General features: G+C 44.4%; 2 protein-coding genes across 13 annotated transcripts in view; one reads left to right on the top strand and one right to left on the bottom strand.

The window, feature by feature from the left end:
* Nucleotides 1–51: 51 nt before the first annotated feature.
* On the bottom strand, nt 52–5,070 carry usp1 (ubiquitin specific peptidase 1). 3 transcript variants are annotated; one of them, XM_064331915.1, is made up of 9 exons: nt 4,917–5,070; nt 3,759–3,985; nt 3,535–3,661; nt 3,280–3,384; nt 3,016–3,182; nt 1,962–2,692; nt 1,720–1,884; nt 1,246–1,447; nt 52–1,120 (listed from the first exon to the last, which is right to left on the bottom strand). In XM_064331915.1, the coding sequence occupies exons 2-9, from the start codon at nt 3,935–3,937 to the stop codon at nt 430–432; spliced, it is 2,367 nt and encodes a 788-aa protein (XP_064187985.1). In that variant the 5' UTR covers nt 3,938–3,985; nt 4,917–5,070; the 3' UTR covers nt 52–429. The 3 variants fall into 3 exon arrangements, with proteins under 3 accessions (XP_064187985.1, XP_064187987.1, XP_064187986.1); XM_064331917.1 differs by having other exon boundaries at nt 3,016–3,179; XM_064331916.1 differs by lacking the exon at nt 4,917–5,070 and adding an exon at nt 4,320–4,469.
* A 2,397-nt stretch (nt 5,071–7,467) lies between these two features.
* kank4 (KN motif and ankyrin repeat domains 4) overlaps nt 7,468–24,789 on the top strand; it is a 41,025-nt gene continuing 23,703 nt past the window's right edge. For 9 of the 10 annotated variants that reach the window (XR_010329532.1, XR_010329530.1, XR_010329529.1 and 6 more), the window contains exons 1-2: nt 7,468–7,604; nt 15,690–15,857. The gene's annotated coding sequence lies outside the window, so the exon portion shown is untranslated. The remainder of the gene's footprint in view (nt 7,605–15,689; nt 15,858–24,789) is intronic. The other variant, XM_064331877.1, reaches the window with a different exon arrangement.

Below are 24,789 nucleotides of genomic sequence, written 5' to 3'. Positions count from 1 at the left end.
CCTATACTGAGTATTGAGCTGCACACTGTAATTGCAGTTGAAAATGAGCAGTTAAAATCTAAAACAAATTTATTCACAGCAGTAATTTATTGTGTCAATGTTGAAAATGCGATCCTGAAATAGTAATTAAAAGGAGCTTAAAATACCAGACTTACAAGAATATATTGCATTTGTAGAAATCTAAACGGGAAAAAGACACATGAGAAAATATATTCGATATAGAATTTCAAGTTCATTTGCCACCTTACAGTATCTTATAAACTGCAAGTGCCATACAAACAAGGGCCCAAATAGATCATAAATGCAACACTACTCAAAATGTGCAAGTGGACAAATCTGCCAACAGGTTTTTCATGCGCTGCAGGGGCTATAAACATCACCATCTCTCACGCTAGAGAAGATCAAAAAGCACTGACAGAACGACGTGCTTTACTCCTGGCAGACCTTCTTGTAGAAGAGCAGGTAGGGGGTGGACGTTGTGCAAGTCTCTGGGGAGCAGGCGTTCAGAAAGTCCCGCTCGTGGAAGAGCCTGACTTCGGAGTCGTCGAACAGCATCCACTTCCCCTCGTAGTCCAGCAGGCTGCCCGGAGCCAGGTTCGGGGCGGTCTCTCCAGACGCCGCGCGCCCCTCCTCGCCGGCATCTCCGCCGGGGTTCCCGCTCTTTTGGGCCGCGCCCTGGTCTCCAGCGGCGCTGGCTGCCGGGCCGGCGGCCTTGTCCGGGTTGGCCTGCTTGCTGGTCCCCAGCTCGAAGCTGGAGGAGACGCTCCTCTGGCCTCCCAACAGGCCCTTCTTGCTGCCCGCTTTGCCTCCGGTGGCGGCGGCTTGCGGTTTGGGGCCCAGGCTGAAGGAGACCTCTCCGTCGTCGTACTCCTGCTGCTGGGGGCCGTGGGGCCGCGCCTCCTCCTTGGCGTCCTCCCCCAGCGGCTGTGCCTCCTTCAGGTCCAGCATCTTGATGAAGGCGGTGTAGTGGCCGCTGCTGATGGTGACCCCGCTGTGCATGACCACGGCGAACAGCTCGTAGCGCTCCTTGGAGGGCCTGATGCCCCACTCCTCCAGGGACAGCGTGAGGGGGGTCTGCAGGGGGGTGTTCACCTTGGACAGGCCGGCGTACGGGTCGATCCTGCCCAGCACAAAAACCAAAGCCAGACGTTAGACTCTCACATACTGCACATTGAATTAGTTTTATTCGTGAGAAGCTTTAAATGTAGAGCTCACTTCACTCAAGCTAGGCACCGGAAGACTTACTCTGAGCTGCTTGCTGCAAAGCACTTGAGATGAATGGTCACAACTTCAGGGGTTTTGTCGAACAAGAGGCTTCTCTCTGCCTCAGTGTAGTGGTGGCAGGTCTCACAGAAGTACTTGTCCTGCCCCACTATCCTCTCCACTGATGCAAACTGGGAAATGGCCCACTTCAGGGTCTTCGGCTCCAACTTGGGGTCTGGAGAAACTGAAAATGACGCAAGTAATGTTTGGTACCTGAGAACGCTCCGTTTTAGATCAGAAGTACCAAGTGTGTTTCATTAAAATGCTAGAGCACTGGATCCTGGAGATCTACAGTCCTGTTGGTTCACCCCAACCATATCAAAGTAAACCTCACTCAACAGCTAGAGATCTTGTTGAGCTGATAATTAGCAGAATCAGGTGTGCCAGATTAGGGATGATTTATCCTACAGGACAGTAGATCTCCAGGAGCGGGGTTGGGCAGCCCCGGGCGCTCACCCTCGGAGCCGCAGTCGGGGGAGCGGGGCTCGTCCTCCTGCACGGGCACGCTGATGTTCTGGAAGTCCTCCCTCCGCTCGGTGTAGCGCTCGCACTCCAGGCAGCGCGTGCGCAGGACCAGCTGGCCCTGGAACATGCGCTCCATCAGGTCGAAGCCGGCCGCGTCTGCGGAGGAGAGGCGCGGTGAAGCGCGGTGAGAGGCGGGGCACGCGCGGAGGAAACAGAAACGAAGCGACACTCACCTTCCTCCTCGGCCTTTCCCTTCTCCTCCGTTGTGATCTGGAGCGGCTGGGCCGCGGGCTCCTCGGCCTTGCAGGAGGGGGGCGCTCCCCTCTGGCCTTCGGGGCTGGCCCCGCCTCTGCCCCCCGCGTGGGCGCTGATCCGGCCCATGCTGCGGAACTTGGAGAAGATGCTGGGCTGCTTCCCGGAGGGCTTCAGCCAGCTCAGCCTGGAGCGCCTCTTCTTGTTGGGCCCTTCGGGGGCGCCGTCACCCTTGCCCTCCGGGTCGCCCTTCTCCTCTTCCTCCTGGGCGTCCTCTCCGGGGGGCTCCGCGCTGATGATGTCGCTGGAGGACTTGCGCTTGGACCGGGTTAAATATCCGCCGTCCCGTGCGCCTTTTTTGCTCTTGAGGGTTTTGGTCTTCTTTTTGGCGTTGCCTGCCTCCGTGTCGCTTTTCCTCTTCCCGTTCGCCGGCCCCTCCGGGTTCTCCTCTTGCTCTGGGTCTTTCGGCGGACTCTCCGCGGTGCCGCCGGTGGCCTCGGAGGCGGTCGTCTCTGGCCCCGCAGCTCCCTCTGCTCGCACATCCGGAGGCTGATCCGCAGAAACCTGAGGCTGATCCTGAGGCTCTGCAGAATCGGGACCATTGTGCCCCTCTTTTATGGTCTCACAAGCTTCCTGAATGTATCCCAGAATGCACTGCAGCACCTCTTGGGCATCATGCTGTAAGTATCCCTCATACATGGGGTTCAGCTGCCTGTGTAACAACAGAAATACCTTAATCACACCAGGAAGCAATTCAGTTTCACAATGTGCAGCTGTTTGTAGGCTGTCCGAAGCGTCCGCCCCAACCGCTGCTCAGTTCCCGTGTGCAGTCCATCAGCTGAACTACGCAGGGACTGCCGTGCAGCGAAACGGAAGCGCCGCTGCCTGAGACGCAACCGCACCTCACCCCACACACCCCCGGCTGCATCCTCATCAGGGGCGCGTCACAGCCCCGAGAACAAGCGGTTATGGGTGCGCCGCGCCACCCCACCGCGCTCGTAAGCGCTTGCCCGCGGTGCCAGATTAGGACATTACCGGAGTACGCTGAGCAGCCTGCGCGGTGGAGTGGCCAGCTCCCCGTCGTCGTGCTTCTCGGGACTGAGCAGGAAGCTGGACTGAAGCTGCTCCAGGGAAACCATCAGGCTGTGGAAACTCCCCAGCAGCTCCAGGTTCACAGGCAGGTCTGGCTCAGCACCCTCCTGCTGTTTCAACGGCAAACACATTCCATCAAAGTAAGAACTGCGAGAAGAGATAAACAAGATCAAACGAAATATTTTGGAGAAAAAAAACATATCAAACCTCTTCATTTTTTACAGCTTCGTTCTTCAGCTTCTCTTTCATTTTTGACAGCACATTGTACAACTTTTTAATGCCATCTTTGAACCCAGGGCAGTAGTACAGCACCTAATTGGACAGAATTTTTTCTTTTAAGTTAGCCTGACATGATAGCACATTGTTCAAGTCTGCAAATGATAACATAATCTGAAACAATCCATTTCACAAAGAAACACACTGCTTACTTACAGTGAAAGGACTGCAACAATCAAACTATACCTGCAGAATGCTGTTCAGATAGCAGGTGTTCCCTAAATTGTTCAACCCAACAAAAGGCACGAGGTTCTCTCTCCTCTCACAAGCAAGAGTGGAGGAGTGATGTGGGACTGGTACTACCTGGTCACAGCTAAAAGAAGAGAAAAACGTTCCACATTATTTGAATCAAACATGCAATTTTATCTGTGTGATTGTGAAAATTACAAGATGATCAGGAGCATACTAACTCAATTTTCACAATTGCAGGTCCTTCGGGTTCTGCGACCTTCTCGTCTTCCTCTAGCGTATCAGAGAAATTCAAAGCGCGTTTCGTCTCTTTGTTCTGGAAGAACTTAAGAGACAGCCGGCTCTTCTTTACAGGGCTGACAGTAGCTGCCATGCTACAATCACTCTGGAGCCCAGGCATTTCAGTCAGCGGGTAAAGCGGTCAATTGCTCTCGGCCTTTTACTCAACCTACAAAACAAGCAAGCCCTACACACTTAATCGGCTATTAGAAAAACGATACATTCTGATTAGATCACTCATGACAAACAAGTCAAAATTAAATGAAAATGTGTAACTTTTTATATCTGATATAATAACAAGGTCCTGGACTTATATAAACGTAATGAGACCTGGAGGCCTGTGTTATTACATTAAAGCCAACAAATGGGGTGCAGCAATCATTGAAAGCATATGAATTCAGTACAATAAATATTTAGGTAAAACTACAATTATTGCATGACGCTTAAAAATAAATTAAAAACTCAGCATAAAAAACTGATGCAATCGGTTAACTTGTACTGACTGGTTAACGTTCATCAATGTCTGCTCAATGCAATCATACAGCACGTAATTTAAACTTCTTTCCGAAGCGTGATTGAAGCTTGCGCATGCGCTGTATTCGCACTACGGCCGTCGCTTCGCAGCATTTTTTAAACATCATATCTTGCTTGAGCCATTATATCTCACACCAATTTCCTCGAAAAGAACAGACTTCAACTTGTTTAATCTAGGAATAAATATTCGCCTACCAAGTCACTATAGCTATAACTAACTAGCTAACGTTAGCTAATTTCTACCTAGCTAACGCTTGGACAGCAAGACCGAGTGTTATTACAGCTTGCAAAACATGTTGGGTAGCTAAAAGTACCTCACTTAGGCTACCCAAACTATCTTGTGACCTCGAACACGTTACCTATTAAAATGAAAGGTATTTTAATATGTATTATATATTACGATAGCTAATATTCGCTAGTTAGATTGAAATATACTGCCTATAAAACCAAATGAGAAATGCGACCACACCAACTTGCAACTCATAACGTTACATATAACTCACTGACTAGATAACACCATAGTAAATAATGAGGGATGCACAAGAGAGAAATATACAATGACTCACCCACTCCAATGCATAGCACATTTTAAATTACATGTTGATGAGGCGTTTAATTCATTTGAAAACAATTTTACAACCCAGGATTCATATAACTTGGCGCTTTTTCTGACAGCAAGACCTCGCGCCCGCAGTCTCCTCCTGCGGTTGGCCATCGATTCTGCCTGCTGAATAAAAGTAAAGATACAAAACATCATTCATGGTGGATTAAATGTAAAAATAAATAAAAAAATATTATAAAATGTAAAAAAAATTTAACAAAAGCTAAACTTAAAATCGGGCTACTGTTAGACGTACTTGAAACGCATTTGTGTCACGTGACTAATTGAGACGACTAGAGTCGCCATATTTGTAGTGGGTAATAAACAAAGTTGCCTTTACTAAGATACTCATTAAATACGTTGGAGAATGATGTTCATTATCTAACCACTTTCGTTATAACGTTGACAAACAGTACACGTTACCGGGAATCCCATATATACGCCAACCCCGTTATTTGCCCAATTAATTGACCAAAATACCTAAAAAACTGAACAAAAATTACGCGGACAAGATATAGGCTACAGTACCAATTAGACGGGGTTATTAATATATTTTCGGAATAATGTACTGGACAGTAATTGGAGAAAAATATAACGTTGTGTATTAATCATGATAATTGTAGGTATAGGTTATTCTAGTCCCATTTTTAGGTTACCAGTTTCGGTCATATCTTTCAAACAATGTACAAAAGCGGTACAAAATGCCCAACTCCAATGACATGATTTGGCCAGTAGATGGCAGCCTTGATAAAGGATCCCGCGGAATTGACGGACGGACGCTTTGGTAAACTTCATTTTGAATTTAAATTACATTTTAAATTATATATGAGGTTTTCAACAGACGCTCATAATTTAATTGTTTACGTTTTTTTAAAAATTGCAACTGGCATTCTTTGTTCTGATTTCTTTGTTGTGATTTCATATTCTTGATTGCATTCCATTGCTTGATGCATTTTAGTTCCGCGTGAGTTTTAAGGACTTCAGTTACTGGTGGCTGAACAGATGAATTTGGTGTCCTTGAAATAAAGAATGTGGATTTAGGCTATAGTTTATTAGATTTATCTGTTGGGCTTTGGCTCATGATGGTCAAGATTAATGATGCTGAAAGGGCAATATGACCTAATGACATTAGTGGAAGTACATGCTTCCTACCTCAGATTATTTACACACATAAATAAGCACGCAGACTTACACACACACACACACACACACACAGGAGATGGAGTCCTGCTTTGCTCTGCTTCTGGAAATCCATTTTTGTGACTCAGTCCCAGATTTGCAGTATTTAAAAGGTAAATGACAATGCTTGCTGTTATATATTTATATATTTCACTGTGTGAAATGAGAGCTTCAGTGATTAGTTTTTTGTACGTGTGGTGCCAGATGCTGGGCCCTGTATACATACTGTAATGTGGCTGGCTTGCTTTCCAGCACGGGACTGCAAACGAGGGAGTTTGTGATGGTGGAACACATTTTTTAGCCCGGTACAGCAAACTTCTCCAAGTTGCTGCTTGGTCAGCAGTGCTGGGGTCTTGCAGGAGAAAGTCTATATTAGAAAAAAAAGAAAGAATGCTGTGCAAGCAAGATACAATTACAACTTGATTCCTCATTGGAGACACCAGTCAGTTAGGGTGTAATGTGAAACCAGATTGTATGAGTTTATATTAATTATCACTGTTTTTCTAGACACACACAGAAAATGTCAGTTTGCCCCAGTCATAGCTGTAGGTTTTATTTATCAATAAGATTCAGTTGGCCTGTATTGTTGCTTGAGGAATTCTCAGTGTGGCAGTGGCCTTTTGTTTTAAGTGGTGTTCGTTTCATCTTTCGGTGTCTGAGATATCCCAATTCCCATTCTGTCCGCTCAGCTATGTGTGCATTTGACCTTGTGCGCAGGTATTTTCCCCCCTCCGCTGTGTTCATGAAAAGGGCCCTACACTTTGCTCCAGGCAGCAGTCCCAGGTTTGTCCTTTAAAATGAATAATTATGTGAGGGAGCACAACCCCTTCCCTCCCCCCCAGTCCCACAGTTTAGGAGAGTCTGTTACCGGAGGGGGTTAAACATGCCGTGAGCCTGAGACTGTAAAATCCCTATGGAAAGGAACGTTTTGCAGAGGAAACGTGAAGAATGGCAACGGTGCACATCAAGAATGAGAGGCATGTCCTGAGTGAGACTTCTTTTCCTCCCAGCACCATTCTTCTCCTTGTGCTGGGCTGTGTGACTCTGCACAGTCTCTCCATTTACTGTGGATCTATAGCAAATCTCCTACACAAGCGCAAGGCAGTATACAGGACTCTGGGCTATTAAATCCCTCCTTTTGTTTTTCCCTTTAGTTAAATGGGTCTTATTTATGAGGATCTCCAAACAGCAGTACAGTATTACTGGTGAGCCGAGCTGCCTCCCGTGTGCGATCTGACCTCCAGGATCTCATTGGACGAGTGCTGAGGAAGGAGGCGTGTCCATCCCACTAGCGACACAACACTGCTTGTGTTTTAAAGTACTTTGCCATACCCTCCACATTTCTGAGAAACAACTGTATCTCACTTCCAGATGCCATCTCTGAGGGGGGGACGGGACGTGCGAGTGGAGAGGGCTGGGGGTGCCTGAAGGACTGCGCGGCGGACGGGGGCACAGGAGACCGGGGGTGTTAGAGGTGAGAGATGGGGCACGCAGGACCTCTCTTCGGTCCTGCTGGGGGGGATTTTGAGGTCCAGTGTGGGGATCCCACATGCCCTGGTCCACACTCACACGTGTTCCTGGGACTGAGCACGCTCTCTTCAGACACAGCCATCTTCTGCAGCCAGAAACTGCAGGTATTTAATCTCATCTGTGCATTTCGCTGTGGCAGGATCTGATTTACCTTCCCGTTCATTTAAGGTCCAACAACTAGGGCTTTACCGTGAGGTTAGTGAAGGAAGCAGTTATTTGTGGCATTATTTCATATTAGATTAGCCGAACATCTACAAAATGCGTGGCTGTTCTTCACATGAGCATTTCTGTGGTCACAGTGCATGTTTTGTGCTTTACTTCAAAGCTACAGAGCGTGAGTGTGCTTTATCCCCTTACTGGTCGTATACGCTGTCGGTGTTCAGCGGCTGGCATATTGATTGATCTCCAGGGCCTGTCATGCCGCTGTGCGCTGGGAGAGCTGTTGCTGTCGAGCTCAGATAAGTCTGTCTGTGGGAGGGGCACGTGGAATTCATACACGCCCCCTGCACAAACAACATCAATTACACTGGATGGCAACAGAGCACGGTGTTTGAATGGGACTGATGTTTTTCATTCCATTGAACAATGTAAAATTGCGGTGGTCAGGGACTGTAATATGGAGCTGTAAAACCGTGGAGGCTATTTGCTGAAACTGTCTGGAAGATGTAACTATGAATAGCACGTAATGCTACTGTGGAGACTTGCCAGGTGTCCTCTCACTTTCAGTGTCAGCCTGTGTGTGTCGTCTGGTGATGTCATAAGTCATCCTCCCCGTGGAACATTTTAGGGGGGGGGGGGGCAAGACGGTTTGACTCCCGGCCCACCCAGAAGAACTAAACACTCCACTGAGCCTGATGGGTAATTTACAGCGCTGTTTCGCAAACACAGGGGTCTCTAACAGTTGCTTCAGCCCGGGCATCTGAACATACCAGGCATTTTTCCCTGAGTGAAACAATCCAAAACCCCGCTCCGCTGCACTTAGTGCCATGAGCAGCGCAAAGTAATAACTTATAAAAACAAGGAGTTGAGATATGGTGTGCCTCTGAGTGCCCTATCACAACTGGCGAGGTGCCTGAGTGAGCCAGATGGCTTGAGTTTCCAGGCCTTGGCTCTCGCTGCACACCGGGCTGTAGTAAACCTGGCGCTGAGAGAGAGCCAAGAGCTCTTAGGCCGCTGGACTGAACTGGGATTTCTCGTTGTTTCATCTCCAGGGCATGGCATGAACTCATCTTCTCTCATTTCACTTAATAGGTGCAACGCGGATTTTAGGGTTTTTACCCGCTATTTTGGAGATGTGGAGCGATCAAACCCCCGAGACCCCAGGCGTCAGACTGCAGCTCTGGGAAAACAGAGCGGGAGCTCGGCTCTGTAGGAACCCCATGGTAAAGATGAGAGACATTCCTCCGCGGTCTCCCCGAGTCTGAGCAAACTCGGGGGATTGTTGATAATCTCATCCAGGCTTTTTTCTCCCTCTCGTGGCACTGTGGGTTCGCTTCTTCGCGTTTGAGGGTGACACATGTACGTGTGTGAAGGGCACGCTTCCACCGCTCGCATGTTATCTCCGTTCTCCGTCTGAATACCGTACAACGAAATGAGCCACGGCAGATCTGCTGGAGGTGTATGTATTTGTGTGTGTGCGTGTGTGCGTGCGTGCGTGCGTGAGTGCGCGTGCGTGCATGCGTGCATGCGTGCATGCGTGCGTGTGTGTATATGTGTATGTGTATGTGTGTGTGTGTGTGTATGTATGTGTGTGTGTGTGTGTGTGTGAGTGTGAGAGTGTGCGTGTGCGTGTGTGTGTGCATGCGTGCATGTGCGTGTGCATGTGTGTGTATGTGTATTGTGTGTGTGTGTGTGTGAGTAGTGTGTGTGTGTGTTTGCGTGCGTGTGTGTGGTATGTGTGTGGTGTGTGCGTGTGAGGTGTGCGTGTGTGTGCATGCGTGGTGTGTGCGTGGTGTGTGTGTGTATGTGTGTATGTTGTGTGTGTGTGTGTGTGAGTGTCGTGTGCGTGTGTGTGTGGTGCGTGCGTGGTGTGTGTGTGTGTGTGTGTGTGCGTGCGTGTGTGTGTGCGTGCATGCGTGTGTGTGTGTATGTGTGTGTGTGTGTGCGTGCGTGTGTGTGTGATGTGTGTGTGTGTATGGTGCGTGTGTGTGTGTATGTGTGTGTGTGTGTGTGTGTATGTGTGTGTTTGTGTGCGTGAGTGTGTGTGTGTATGTGTGTGCGCGTCTGATGGTGTTTAGAGGGCCGCAGTAACACGGTGTTTCTGGGCCAGCACGCCGCCCCCAGCGAGCTGCAGAGCCGAAGCAGCGCTAACAGCAGCAGCCGCAGTCTGTGCGGAGCTCTGAGCGCTGATGTGCCGGGGCAGGGAAGTCATTAGCCAGGCGAGGGGGGACGTGGCGGGGGTGCCAGGGCCCGGAGGGGGCCCGGCGGAGTGTTCCCCTTCTCGGTTTCCTGCGGGAGGATGTTCTTCGGGGAGAGCGAAGCGGGAAACAATAGATGAGATCATCGGTGCACTTCATAACGCCCTTTAATTAGCTCCTTGTATTAGCATGCAGGAAAAAACAAGGACGTCCATCTCACATGCAGGGAGAGAGAAAGTGAGAGGGAGAGGGAGAGAACTTGGAGTTTCCTCAAAGAAAGATCCCCTGCCGCTCCTAACTGAGAAATACCATTGCTAATAGTTGCAAGGAATGGCTTCTTTCTCAAATCTCTTTAATGTGATTGGATCCACAGTTATGCAGCCAGTAAGGGGGCTGTTGTATTTTGGTAACGGAGCTCTCTGAGGGGGCCTCAGGGTGTGGACTTGTCCCCCTGGGTAGAGAATGCGAAGTGGAGCATGCATGTGTATTCCCTGGAAACCCCTGCTGCTAGTACATCTTGTACTAGTTTCCTACTCTAAAAGAACATCCCTGGTTGATTACTGTAAATGTATTAGACTAGTGTTGGTGTTAGGCAACTATTAGAATCTGTGTTATTCCACCATAAAAAAAACACTTCTGGTCGCCTGTGTAAGACTGACTGGGAAGCACTGTTTAGCAGTTGGCGAATACAGACTGACAGACTGCTGGTGGAGAACCTGTTAAACTGACAGTTAGAAAAAGGCGGTTAGTCAGTGATTCTGACTAGAAATGATTGCGCCTGACTGATTGTTAACGGAGACTGTTATACTGCTGTTAGAGACTGTTAGACTGGCACAGACTGCCTGTGACTACTGTATGTTGCAGGCTGACAGAATCACACTGTGGGCGTGGCATTCCACTGTGCCTGTCCTCCAACCCTCCTCAGGTTTAGGGGTATGGCCATCTAAAATACCTATTCTCATAGTTACGCATCTAAGGGTGTTACACTGTGATCAGCTTCTATGCTCTTTAGCTACTGAATACATGCATTTTCAAAGCGGACGGTTTACTGTCTAATGGCAGTTTTAGCGGCCCCTGCATTGGCAAAGCCAGCCTTTTATTGTAGTTTTATTTTGCCTCCATGCTGGATAAAAGTGATGACTGGTTCCTCCTGGAGCCAAGCAGAATGTAGTTTGATGATAGATAGAGCAGAAGTATGAGGAGCTGTGCTTAACTGTTTGGAGCCGTCCCCTTGTTCATGGTTCCACGTTAAAAATGGATCATATCGTGCATAAGAATGCAGATAAGCTTTGCAGTATATCAGCAAGCCAGTACTTCAGTGTATCAGTATATCAGCCTTTCCCCATTTGAATGTGTGCCAGACATGTTCACTGGAAACCAGCATAATCACAGGCAGAAGTCTGTCAATACGGAGTAGTCAAAGATGGAACAGATTGTCTAAATGTTGGGTTGATCCAGAGCATTTTGTAGAGAGTTTGTAGAGAGTTTTATTGCTTAAGTGTAGCTTTTCTCTTCATATTCCAGAGAACACCAGCAGCTATACCAAGCCAGGTACAGGGTAGAGGGGGGAAATGACAGGACCACTGTGTGTGTGGGGGTGTGTGCGTGTGCGTGCACGTGTGTGCGCACACGGGTGTGCGTGTGTGTTTGTGTGTGTGCATTTGCATGTGTGTGTGTGGTATATCTTTGTGTGAGTATGTCAGTGTCTGTATGCATGCCTCAGATACTCGCCCATTACTCAAACATTCCAGGGGTCACTGGAGACGTACTGACAGGGGTTTTAATGAGCCCCAAATTCTGACTGAAGCTCACAGCTATGGGCCCTGGAACTGGTCAAAGGACCATGAATTAATATCGTCTATGAATTTACAGTTTTCATCTGTTTTCCACAATGGTTACGCAATGTTTTAGTGCAATATTGTGGCTTCATTCAGAAGCCGCAGAAACACATGCGTGGACTGTTGGTTCGAAGCAAACGTGCAAATGTCCAAGCCTATTGCTCATGAATGTTTTTGGGTCAGTTTGGTTGTTTCATCATTTGTAAACATGCAGGCAGATCCTACGTAAAAGTGAGAGCATTTTGATTGTGGTTTGGATTCAGTTGTGCTCGTCCTGCCTGAGCACCTGGGGAAAGACTCTGTTCTGTGAATGTGAAACAGTTAGGCCGTGTAGAACGCCGCGGAGAGAACAGCGCAGATTGTTTAAAAGAACTTGGGTTCATTCCAGGGCTGTTATCCTCTCCCAATCACGCATTTTCATCAGAAGTCAGTGGACTTGGGAGTGGGGGTGGGTGTAATGGCTGGGTTCCTTTACGCCCCTTTCCTTTGTGATGCAGAGAGAGACATTCCCACTCTCTCTGCGCTGACAGAGCGTATTATGCTGACCGTAGCCCTCTAACAGAAGCGTTTTCATACCGTAAGCGCAACCGAGCGACCCCACGAAGGCTTAGCCCCAAACTCATTACTGATTCCCATCATAATCTGCCCCTGATACGCTTGTTTATCCAAATTGTGGGCTAGGAATTTTGGTCATCGCTTGTTACGTTCATCCCTGAATTATGCACATTATATATCAGCGTTATCATAGTTATCATATAACTAGTTTGATACCTGTTGGAACAGTTGTAACTGTAACCCGTCTCCAAAGTGAAAAGCCTGGATAAATGTATAATTGGTGGTCAGACGCCTGCTTTGTGGAGCAATCGTTGCGTCTCCCTTAATCCTCCACCCGGAATCCTCTGCAATGTGTTTTTCCATGACAGATGTGCTGGGTGTAGGCTGTGAAGCACAGTTTATTTTCAGTGTAGCAGTTTCCCTTTATCCCTCTTTATCAACAAGTTCAAATCCTTGATTAAGAAAGAGCGCTGCCTGCTCTCTCTCACTATCCGGAAATGGCCTGTTCTTACTGAAATGCTCAAAGGCAGCACAGATGTAAGTGATCCAGAACAGGGTTGTTTTTTTGTTTAATTAAATAGACCATCCATGGATCCCAAAGCAACCTACAAGTGACCTGCAAGTAATGTAAATAGGAGGTCCGGTGAGATTTGGCTGTGGAGGAATGTAGCTGGGGGAGATTGTGTTGCTTGACTTTTGGTCATAATGTGAGGGATGGTGCTGTGTGTTTTATTTGGCTCTGTGAACACATTGTACATGTCTATGTTTCTGCATGCTGCCTGTACTTGTAAGTGTGTGTGTGTGTGTGTGTGGGAGTACTTCTTATTGTATATCGCTTTGGATAAAAGCGTCTGCCAAATAAATTTAATGTAATGTAAAATGTTATGTAATGTATTTCTATGTGTGCATGTAAGTGTGTGTTTATGTGCCTGTGTGTGTGTATGCATTTGTGGTGTGTATGGGAGTATTTCATTATGTGTATGTCGTTGTTGGTGTGTGTGTGTGTGTGTGTGTGTGTGTGTGTATGCATTTGTGGTGTGTATGGGAGTATTTTGTTATGTGTATGTCATTGTTGGTGTGTGTGTGTCTGTCTGTGTGTGTGTGTGCATTTGTAGTGTGTGTGGGAGTATTTCGTTTCGTATGTCGCTTTGGATAAAAGCGTCTGCCAAATAAATGTAATGTAATGTAAAATGTTATGTAATGTATTTCTATGTGTGCATGTAAGTGTGTGTGTATGTGCCTGTGTGTGTGTGTGTGTGTGTGTGTGTATGTATGCATTTGTGGTGTGTATGGGAGTATTTCATTATGTGTATGTCATTGTTGGTGTGTGTGTGTGTGTGTGTATGTATGCATTTGTGGTGTGTATGGGAGTATTTCATTATGTGTATGTCATTGTTGGTGTGTGTGTGTGTGTGTGTATGTATGCATTTGTGGTGTGTATGGAAGTATTTCATTATGTGTATGTCATTGTTGGTGTGTGTGTGAGAGTGTGTGTGTGTCTGTGTGTATGTATGCATTTGTGGTGTGTATGGGAGTATTTCATTATGTGTATGTCATTGTTGGTGTGTGTGTGAGACTGTGTGTGTGTGTGTGTGTGTATGTATGCATTTTTGGTGTGTATGGGAGTATTTCATTATGTGTGTGTCATTGTTGGTGTGTGTGTGTGTGTGTGTATGTATGCAGTTGTGGTGTGTATGGGAGTATTTCATTATGTGTATGTCATTGTTGGTGTGTGTGTCTGTGTGTGTGTATGTATGCAATTGTGGTGTGTATGGGAGTATTTCATTATGTGTATGTCATTGTTGGTGTGTGTGTGTGTGTGTGTATGTATGCATTTGTGGTGTGTATGGGAGTATTTCATTATGTGTGTGTCATTGTTGGTGTGTGTGTGTGTGTGTGTGTGTGTGTGTATGTATGCAGTTGTGGTGTGTATGGGAGTATTTCATTATGTGTGTGTCATTGTTGGTGTGTGTGTGTGTGTGTGTGTGTATGTATGCAGTTGTGGTGTGTATGGGAGTATTTCATTATGTGTATGTCATTGTTGGTGTGTGTGTGAGACTGTGTGTGTGCGGGAGTGAGTACAGACAAACGTGCTTCATTAATGCCACGAGTAGTCCATGAAAACTGGGTACAACTTATTGTTGTGTCCATTATTTTTTCTGTACTGTTTTATGCTATTGAGATTCCACGTTATACAAACTTAATGGATGATGGCAAATCATTTAATTTCTGAAGTATGTGATGAAATAGCCATGTATTTGGTGGTTTTATTGTTTGTGCTACACTGCTGGAATTGCTTGGAGACTAATCCCACAGGCTTTAATCCGTATGATTAAATAAGTGTGGCTGTACCTCGTCTTTGACTGTTACTTCATCTCCCAGATGTCACTGCAGGCCGAGATGTTCGCTGCCAGCACTGTCTGAGAGGGAGGCTCATTTTAGCCGTTGCTGCTGTAATCTTTGATAGCAAAGAGGCATGGGAATTTTGTCCATCCTTTCATCTGCAGGGCTTAAATCAGCCCATGTCCCGTATGTCCTCTGCTAATAACCCTCTGATTGTCAGCCGGCAAGCTGAGCCCTTTGTGGTGACTGTGGGTTTGCCTTAAAGTCTGGGAACGGAGCGGAGGGAGAGATAGAGAGAGATGTTCTCAGAAAGGCCCAAAATTACACTGGTCAAACATAACAGTCCTGTGTGGGAAGAAAAGATAATGGTTTTTAAGATTCTGAGTTGTTTTAAAGAGCCCCAATAAGAATTATAATGTCAGTAAAATGTTTGTGTCCTACAGAGACATCACAAAATTCCAGTATTCCTGAAGTTATATACCTCCTTAGTATATTGTAGTCCGTGGTTCAGTCTCATAGGCCAACTCAAGTATTCATGTGGGAACGGAAACTAGATTATTCCCCACAGAGTGCCTCGCCGTTGCTGTTTTACCAGCTACAATATAATTACCTTCAAGTATCCTACAAGTAGGAAACTTAAACCTGACATTTAGCATTCTTTATCAGAGAATACGCTGTTTTTTTTCAGGCCAACTGTTTTTGAGAGGAAGTAACAGCTTGAAACTGTCTGGATGTGAAACTTAATTTGTGGTTCTCGAAAGAATGCAAGGAGAATGTGTTTTTAATAATGCCCACAGATACATGCTTGTTGACAGAGCCAAGTTTTTTTTTTTCCTCAGGGAAGCACTGTGATAAGAATGACATAGGAAATGGCCTTAATCTTATTATGTTAAAGAGAGAAAAGTGTGTTTTATAAAGCAGACACTCTTTTTCCAGGCCTTTGAAGAAGAGAGACCACAGCGGGATGAAAACTCCCAGACTCATCCATTTCCTTTTGGCTGACCTTCCACTGAACTGCTGACCACCAAAATACAGAGACCGCTTTAAGCCTGGACCCTCTAGGAACCCTGAATTTAAACCAGCGCACGCAACAGTCCATTTTAGGTACGCATCAAGGCTCCTAGAGAGATTCTGTTAAATAGATTCATATTTTCCCAAATGTTTTGTCCGCATTCACAGATACCCTGATGTTTACACATTAATGTAGTGTGCATTCACAGATACCCTGATGTTTGCACATTAATGTAGTGTGCATTCACAGATACCCTGATATTTACACATTAATGTAGTGTGCATTGACATATACCCTGATGTTTACCCATTAATGCTGTGTGCATTCACAGATACCCTGATGTTTACACATTAATGCTGTGTGCATTCACAGATACCCTGATGTTTACACATTAATGTAGTGTGCATTCACACATACCCTGATGTTTACACATTAATGCTGTGTGCATTCACACATACCCTGATATTTACCAATTAATGTAGTGTGTATTCACATATACCCTGATATTTACTCATTGTAGTGTGCATTTACATATACCCTGATATTTATCCATTAATGTAGTGTGCATTCACACATACCTTGATATTTACCCATTCATGTAGTGTGCATTCACAAATATCCTGATATTTACCCATTCATATAGTGTGCATTCACATATACCCTGATATTTACCCATTGATGTTGTGTGCATTCAGAGATACCCTGATATTTACCCATTCATGTAGTGTGTTTTTACACATAGCCCTTACCTCCATTTGTGCTCAGAAGGAGGAGGAGGTCTACATTCTATGCAGACGATACACTGTAAAATGTTCAGTGGTCCATCAGCTCTTACCGAATACATATGGTCCCTATTGGATTCATACTGTATGTACTCTGTTCGAGTTTAATTAACACTGAATATTTATTATGTTGCAATATCAAGATTCCTAGCCTCTGGTAAATATACCCAAGAAGATTTGTGATAGCAGCCTGACAAATTCACCTGATTGAAGTGCGTAATATCCCCAATATCACTGTGTCTAAGTTATGATTAAATAATTTTCAGGAGAATAGGTAATGGCTAATACTTTTTTAATGCTTTGGGTGTTTTGGTTATTTTAAAAAAACATGGACAAGTTGTTTGTATAGATCATTACAGGTCACTACTTTTGGTGTTATCAGTGCTGCTGCAAGGTGCAATGTGCTTGCCAGGACACCTGAAGCACAGCATTTTTGGGTTTTGGCTTTCACAATTTTCAAGGAAATTTGCTTTCAGAGATTTGCTTACCTGTCAGAAATTAAATTTGTTGTACTTCACATTGCAATTATATGATTCTGAATACTGTATTTCCTTGTTGTGAATGGTAGTTCAGTATGTCCATATCCCATATTTATATGGTTAGCAAACAGAGAACTTCTAACCACTGTGAAGCCAAACACACCCAGATGATACATCAGAGAATGCCATAGGCAAGAAATTAAAATCCATATTTGAAGCTCTCTCTGTTTAGGAGGTCTGGCCTGATTATCTGTGAACCTGTGCTTGTGTGCCAAAGATCACATGATCAGAGACTTGTTAATTAGCATTTTGTTAAGACTTTGAAGAGGGCTGTGATGTACATAAAGCTCCCAATTAAGATCCGTGAGTGAAGCAAATGCCAGCCTTCATCAAGACACCCCTGGCATACATATCATGCATCTGTAGAGGCTTCTTGCAAATTAATTGGTTTGCTTGAAGGCATAAATAGCATGTTCCTCCCTGTAGTTCTTCAGCACTAAGTGTCTTGAATACACAAGATTTATTTCTTGTTAAAAGAAACACTGGAACCCCAATATCATCTCAGATTGCAAAAATAAGAACATTATTGCAGATTTTTACAGCATTAACAGCAGTAACTTTGTACGTGACTTCTTTGTTTTTATTCATTTTTACTGCCAGCACATTTTCCTGCTACATTGTACCGTAAATATGTTCAGATCTTCTCTAAACACATTTTTACAAATTTCCATTATAAAAATGTCGCAAAACATTATTTTGGGAGATGGAATCTTCGTTATGTGTGCAGATACAGGACTGTGACTTTAAATTATGTATTTTCTTGAGGATGTAGAAATGCTCCTATTTAAGGTACAACAAACATGTTTTTCATCATTTTGTATGGACAGTTGAATGTCAAAATGTTACTGCCTCAATGAAAACCTTTTTAAAAAGTATGATTACAGATAGTAAGAAGGCCACAGTTTATGGCAAAAAAGTGAATCCCAGATCCTTCATGGACATGCAGAAGTTCACTCATTTGACCCTAAAAAGGGTAGCTAAATCCTCTAACTCCATAGAATTGTTATGACTGTTATGACTCTGTTTGTGTGTGTGTGTGTGTGTGTGCGTGCATGCGTGTGTGTCTGTGTGTCTGTGTGTGTGTGTGTGCGTGCATGCATGCCCGTGTGTGTGTGTGTGTCTTTGTTTGGGTTGCTATGTGTGTTCACATGTGGTTTTGGAAATAAAAAGAAATGAATTGTGGATGGGAGTAGAGAGGAATGTCCTTCAGTGGATAATGAATAGATTTACCATCAGTGGAAATGGAACACGAGTTTACCCAGGATCCTCTGAGACTGAGAGTGTGTGACCTTGGCAACCCCTGGGCTCTGTGTTATTTCTCTTCAGGAAGGAGCCCGCGCGTGGGCTGATTTGATATCTATTTCCCAGTGCAGAGCATGCCCATTTCAATGCCTGTGTTTGTGTTTCATCCTGAGAATCAATATAAGCAAGGAGAGATTTCACCCAGAAATAAATGCATTTACATTGTGTTCTCCTGTTCCGTTTCCTGTGTGAGGCACGAGCCTCGGTTATTGAATGTGGATTTTAGACTGGATCAGGTGGTGAATGCTGCTCTCATCGCAGGTCCCATCATGCCCTTGTGAATTTCGGTGCACTGTTGCAGTGCAGGCATTGGCGCTGCAAACGGATTTGATATCTTTCTCATCAGAGAAAGTCACAGGTGGTGTTTTCAGTGTGTCTGGCCTCATACTGGAAACAGCCAAAATAAACAGTCTGGGAAAATACGCCTTCTGCAGCTGCAGTCTTGGTGGCTATAATTTTTTTTGGGAGATGTTGTCTTGAAATGTGTTCATAGCAGCTAATTTTAGAAGAAAAAAAAATCCATTATCTGTCAAATTCAAGATCTCACAAACTCGACGGTTTTGTGTCAAAAGTTTATTTGTCCTTGGGAAACTTCTGGATGTTCAAACAAGTGTGGCCACAGAGTTTTAAAGTTGATTCCTGTTTAGGAATAACATTTTATGAGAATTACATAAGTAGGGACAGAATCTGCATTGTATCATGAGTCTGATGTATCAACTCTGCATAGAATTTCTGGTGATGTTGCCATGACTTTGAATTTGTGGGCATCTGTGAGAAGGCTGCTGTGTGTCTTCGAACATCCTCGGCTGTTGTGTTTGTTCACTTAATGCATAGCTGACATTGTTTGGGTCAGTGGCTGTTTCTGTGGTGATTCCTGTGGCTGGAACTTTGCTGCCATTCCTAGTGGTGACAAGAGAGTACAGAGAGTGAGCGTGGAAACAACAGGCGCATTTGTATCAGCTACACTTACCTGAGTGTGTATCAGGTCCTGGCCAAACACAGTGAGAGGCTAGGCAGTGCTACATTTATCAGAACTGCAAGGTTATGGCAGGCTTTTTATGGTACGAAAGCACAGAGGAATGCAGAGGTGTTTTCCTTTTATCTCTACTGCGGTACTTCTGGACTGCATTAATCTACAGTTCACATACACTCTACTGATGTTGTACTTACTGTCTGGTGGTCAGTGGTCAGAACACACTGCTTTTGAAACAGAATAATAACAATGTAGGTAAGATAGGCCTACAGATCTAAAATGTTTTAGAGAGGTTGTTTGCCAAAAAAAAGAAAAAGATTGGATCAGAAGGAAGACAGGACCCAAAATGTTTCCTCACAGTGTCAGAGTTTCTAAACAGGTAACATTTGCTTTAATAATGAGCATTGGATATTATGGCAAACAATGGATTCCACCCAAAAAAGTATGTGTTCAAATAGTAAATTACAACAATCTGTGGCTAATTAATAGGATTATGTTAACGGTTATGTATTTGTGATGTGATATAATATTGTACAGTGATTATTTGCAGATATGTTGATCATATACACATTACCCTAGTGCTATTCTACAGGTACATGAAACCTCCCTCAGTGAGCCCCCTTAGTACAAAAGGTACAGATGAGATGGTTTGCAGGTCAGATGAACTGAATGGTGAGAAGCATGGCTGATTAGATTGAAGGGCCAATTGAAGGGCCCCACTGCTGATGCATGCAAGGAATTCACAAGGGAGAATGTTGTCTTTCCCCACACAGAAAAGGGAGAAATGTGGGAATTCACAGGCGGTCTTCAGATAACATTACATACCAGGAACGGTTTTCTCAACATGGAGAGCATACAGGTGACGTAAAAGTGACGTAATCACTTAAGTTATTAAAGTTATTGTTATTATGCATTCAATATCGTGTAATAATTCACATTGGCATTTTAAATCCAGTATACATACAAGAACGAGGCGAATTTGTAGCATTCACCGAATTGCTATTGTGACAGTATGAGCTGCACGATTGCATGACACCCCTGTATGTATTGAGACCAAGAGAATGTCCAATAGGTATGAGGAATGATGGATTGCTCACACTGCTGGGAAGAGGAAAAGTAATTTAGTGGAGGAAAGTGTTATTTTGGGATATTGTGTCAAATGTTTTTATAATATCTGATAAAGCTAATGGGAGACAAAAACAACCAAAGCTTTGACATGTCAGAGGTAGTGTGCACATACCACACACTAAGCTCGAGCAAGGGGGGGGGCGGTTTACAAGTGACACAGTGCTGCCACCTGTTGGCAGTTCTGTTTCACTGAGAGCATTTACTTAATACAGGATCACACTTAAACCTATACCATGATATCTGATATTGAATGAGATGCCTTTTGGTGCTGCTTGTTACTAATTGCATCATGGGTCACTCAGCAGATTTAAGTCCATACTCTTAAAAGTTACGGGCCATTTTGTGCTTCAGTGAAGATCAAAGTGGCGTGGTTCGGTTGCTGCTCCTTGCAGCCGTTTCCAGCAGTTGCTCCAGGCTCCGCTTCTCTGTCCATGTATTCCCCTCCCAGCATTCTTTTTTGTTTTCAGCTGCTCAAGTGTGGTTTAAACATGACAAGAAGTCCACCGGGACATGTGCTGCGCTTGAACCCTGAATATTACATCAGACTGTACTTTGCTTCACAGCTCATGGCCTGGGGAGGGTTTTGTAATAAAGGTTGTGTGTGTGTTTGTTTAGAGAAGGGGGCGGTGCTTAATTGCTGAAGGCCGCTGTTGCCGTATACCTGCAGCTGTATAACTGTCTCCATGAGCTGTCACAGGGTTTGCTGGGTAAGCTAGACTGAGAAAGGGACCATTGCTGAATTAATTACCTGCCACCGTCTCCTGGTTTATTTCAAGGTCACAGTGAAGTATCTACACTGGCATTTCCATTGAGTCACCTCTGTGATTCCAATACACATTATGAAGAATATTAATTGAGATGAATTTGCTTTTATTTAAAATTTGAACTTTGAGTGTGGTGAGGAATTGTGCAATGTGGCAGGGGGTATTGTTTGATTATGGGGAGCTCCACAAGCAGCTCTGGAGTGACTGCTAAGCCTGCTTGCACCGGGAGGGGTGTGTTTGTGGTGTGTGTGTGTGTGTGTGGGGGGGGGGGGTCAGCAGATTCATCGGTTTGTTGAGACAGCAGTGCAATGAATCTTCCAAGTGACCATAGTTACTAGCTGAGGAAAGACACCAGACTGATTCTGGTAGATGTATTTTTTTTTGTGTAATTCAAGAACAGTTAGAAAAGACACTGCACTTATAGGACATGGTATTTAAAAAACAAAATAAAATAAAATCATTTTAATAAATAAATAAAATACATAAAAGTGCCATAGGGGAGTGGATAGCTATGTTCTGTTCAGGCGAAAGCTAGTGTGAAAAGGTGAGTTTTTAAAAGTTCATTAAAAGTGGAGAGAGTCTCAGCATTACGGATGTGGGGAGGGAGTGTGTTCCAGAGTGTGGGTGCTGCACAGGAGAAAGCCCGAACACCAAGGGTGGAGTGGCGAGACGTGGGGACAGTTAGAAGTCTGGCAGAGGAGGAGCAGAGCGAGCGAGTGGGTGTGTGATTCAGGAGAAGATCAGTGAGATAAGCCGGAGCTAAATCGTGAAGTGCACTGTAGGTTAGCAGGAGGGTTTTGAATTGTATTCGGAAATTCAAAACACAATACAGCAAATCCTAATTGTTCAAAATTATGAGATGCATTTATTGAAGCAGGAGCTTCATCGGAGTCTGAATGGTGAAACGCTGAGTCCCTCCAGCACAGGGCCACCCGTGTTCATTAAGCCCAACTATTAGTCCCGTGTCTAATTAAAGGTTTGGTGGGAGCAAAAACCAGGAACATCTCTGTCACTCCAACACCAGGGTTGCCTTCCCCTGTTTTAACATATAAAAACTGTCATGTTTTTTTTTTTTTTTTACTTTAATATGATTAAAATATGAGTAATATTGTAATTTCAAAATGGTTGCAAGTTGTACAGCCTAAAATTCAGTACCTGTCGGTAGCATATCTATCTCAAATATCTTCATTACCCTGTGAGATTTGTGAGCTGTACTGGTGATTTACAGTTGCCCAGTGACATTCTGGGTGATAGATAGATGGACAGATAGAAAAATAGTAGGGAGAAAAAGATGAAGAGGGATAAAATGTTGGGGAGGGCTTCATTACATTGTGGTCAGGGAGAGACAAAACACGCGGTTCTTCCCATGTTGAAGAACCAAACAGACAAATGACTTATTTTCTCCTCCCACATAGTTCAGGGCCCTCCAACAACACATGTCTCTCTTGGTCCCTGTGGGGAATGGCTCACATAAACATCCATGGCCATTTTTATCCTCCAAATGTGACAAAACCATTCTTCACACATGTTCGATATCCAGTGCTGGTCTTTGTCTGTGCTCCCTTGCTGTATTTTGCCCATATTTAGTATGCTGTTTTAAAGCAACAGTCCCTTTACAGGCCCCTGAGTGGAAATCAATAGTGTAGAAAGAGGCAGAAAGTATATGGCATCCAGAATTCCTCATGATTGACTACAGGAAAGATCTTATCCACAGAACTGCTCAAAGCATTCTTCCAGCGAGAAAACCATTTTGTTCTTTTTTCACTCAAAGAGGTAGAACTCAAACGCCACTGCATCATTCTTCATACCATCTCAGATTTGTATGCATTCGCTTTAGTTTAATATAAAACAATATAATCTCAGTTTAATGTTCATTTATGTGTGTAAAGTAAAATTATATTTAAGTACAAAAAAAAACATACATAGGATCATGCAGATTAAAATAACAAGATCTTATTAACATTGATTTGGTGGTACAACAATGTCATGTTGTTTTGTATAAGAAAGCCCTACATCCAAAATACTTCAGAAACCATGACACAAGAATGTGTGCTTCCTAAAACCATATGGCTCCATTATGTAATCAAAGTGCTTTATATAGATTGCTCACTACTGGCAGTGGTATGAGAACAGTCAATAGAGTGTGCGCTAACTTGCACATATTAGCCTAGCCATGTTGTTTCTGGCTTGTCTGCTGTTTGCATACTGATGGCTTGAAGTTTCATATGATCGTCGGCCATGTTGCAAACTGTCACACACGGTTAATGAGCCATGAGGGGAATGGTGCACGCCCTCTCAGCGTGTGTGTACAGAGAAGCTGCCTTGCTAACCAACCTGTGTGTACAAACACCGCTGCTCTGTCTGTCACCCATTACTTATCGCTACAAGCGACTGGCTGAGTACTGGGCAATTATTGATAACTGCAGTTTTGTACACAATGGGCTGCCGACGTACCCCAGAGAAAGGGAGAGTTTTCCCACAGCTCGCTTGATGTGTGGATCACCTGGACAGTGTTCCTTTGTGAATAGTGTGGATAATCTGGATTTTGTAACCGTGTAAATTCGATGTGGACTGTGTTTCTGCATGAATTCTGTAAATGACATGAAGTCATTTTAAAAATGCCACAATCGACTTTAACACAAGACACAATTGGGCTGATCGAATCAAAGCTTGATGAAATCATTTCCCAGCACCAATGCATTCCTTTAAATCCAAAGTCTTCTGAAGGTTCTGCTGTGTGACTGATCTGATGTTGTCTACACCAGACCAAATTTCATTCACTATCTGTATGTTCTTTCCAGATGTTTCTAAGCTCTCTTAAATGCTCCAGTATCTCATTCAGTCTCACTTTCCTGGCCAACATAAGACATTTCCTTTTAACCCTTGCGTTTCCATGATACTGTTATGCAAAGCAGCTGCAGCACTTCAAGGTAAACTATTTTCCCTCCCCCAGCCTTATCAGCGCCCCACACTGTGCTTCTCTCCAGGATGTCTTTCTCTGCCGCTCTTAATCACACTGTGCCCTCCGCCCTCCCTCGTTCCTTAGCTCCGTTAGCTCTCTCCACTTTATCTGTTTTTTTACTTTGATGAGTGAAACACAACAAGAAAGAAAAAACAGTTTAAAGTTAAACCATTAAAAAAACCATTCTGTTTCAACTGTGGACTCTAGTTGCGGTGTGTCTATGGTTGATAGAGTGGCATGATGTTCTTCTACTTATTACCCTTCCTTTCAAATGAATGAACATGGTCCTAAACTGAGCCAGGGAGAGTAAATCTATGTGCAGTGTATGCTCACCCCTGTGAGAAGTAGTCCATGCCAGTGAAAGCAAGACTATTCTTCATAATGTGGTGTTTACTAATGAGAGGCAGGGAAAGGAAGCATTTCTTTCACATTGATGTGAGTTCTTCATTAAAAACCTGCCACAGAATTGGCTGACCATATTTCCATAAGCCTACATCTAAATGGCTATCCAAATCTGTGATTATGCACACACCCTTTTGAACAATGAATTCAGTTTTTATTTTAAAATAACATT

Source organism: Anguilla rostrata, chromosome 4 (assembly GCF_018555375.3).
Source record: "Anguilla rostrata isolate EN2019 chromosome 4, ASM1855537v3, whole genome shotgun sequence".
Lineage (NCBI taxonomy): Eukaryota > Metazoa > Chordata > Actinopteri > Anguilliformes > Anguillidae > Anguilla > Anguilla rostrata.
The sequence above is the reverse complement of the archived record's forward strand: the minus strand, read 5'-3'. Positions and strand labels throughout refer to the sequence as shown.

What these genes read in the sequence shown, in the direction of transcription:
- usp1 (XM_064331915.1), bottom strand. Translation starts at nt 3,937, where the DNA reads ATGCCTGGGCTCCAGAGTGATTGTAGCATGGCAGCTACTGTCAGCCCT. An exon ending in AGGCTGCTCAGCGTACTCCG is followed by an intron (nt 2,693 to 3,015) that starts GTAATGTCCTAA and finishes GTTGTTACACAG; the next exon opens with GCAGCTGAACCCCATGTATG. An exon ending in TTTGCAGCAAGCAGCTCAGA is followed by an intron (nt 1,121 to 1,245) that starts GTAAGTCTTCCG and finishes TGTGCTGGGCAG; the next exon opens with GATCGACCCGTACGCCGGCC.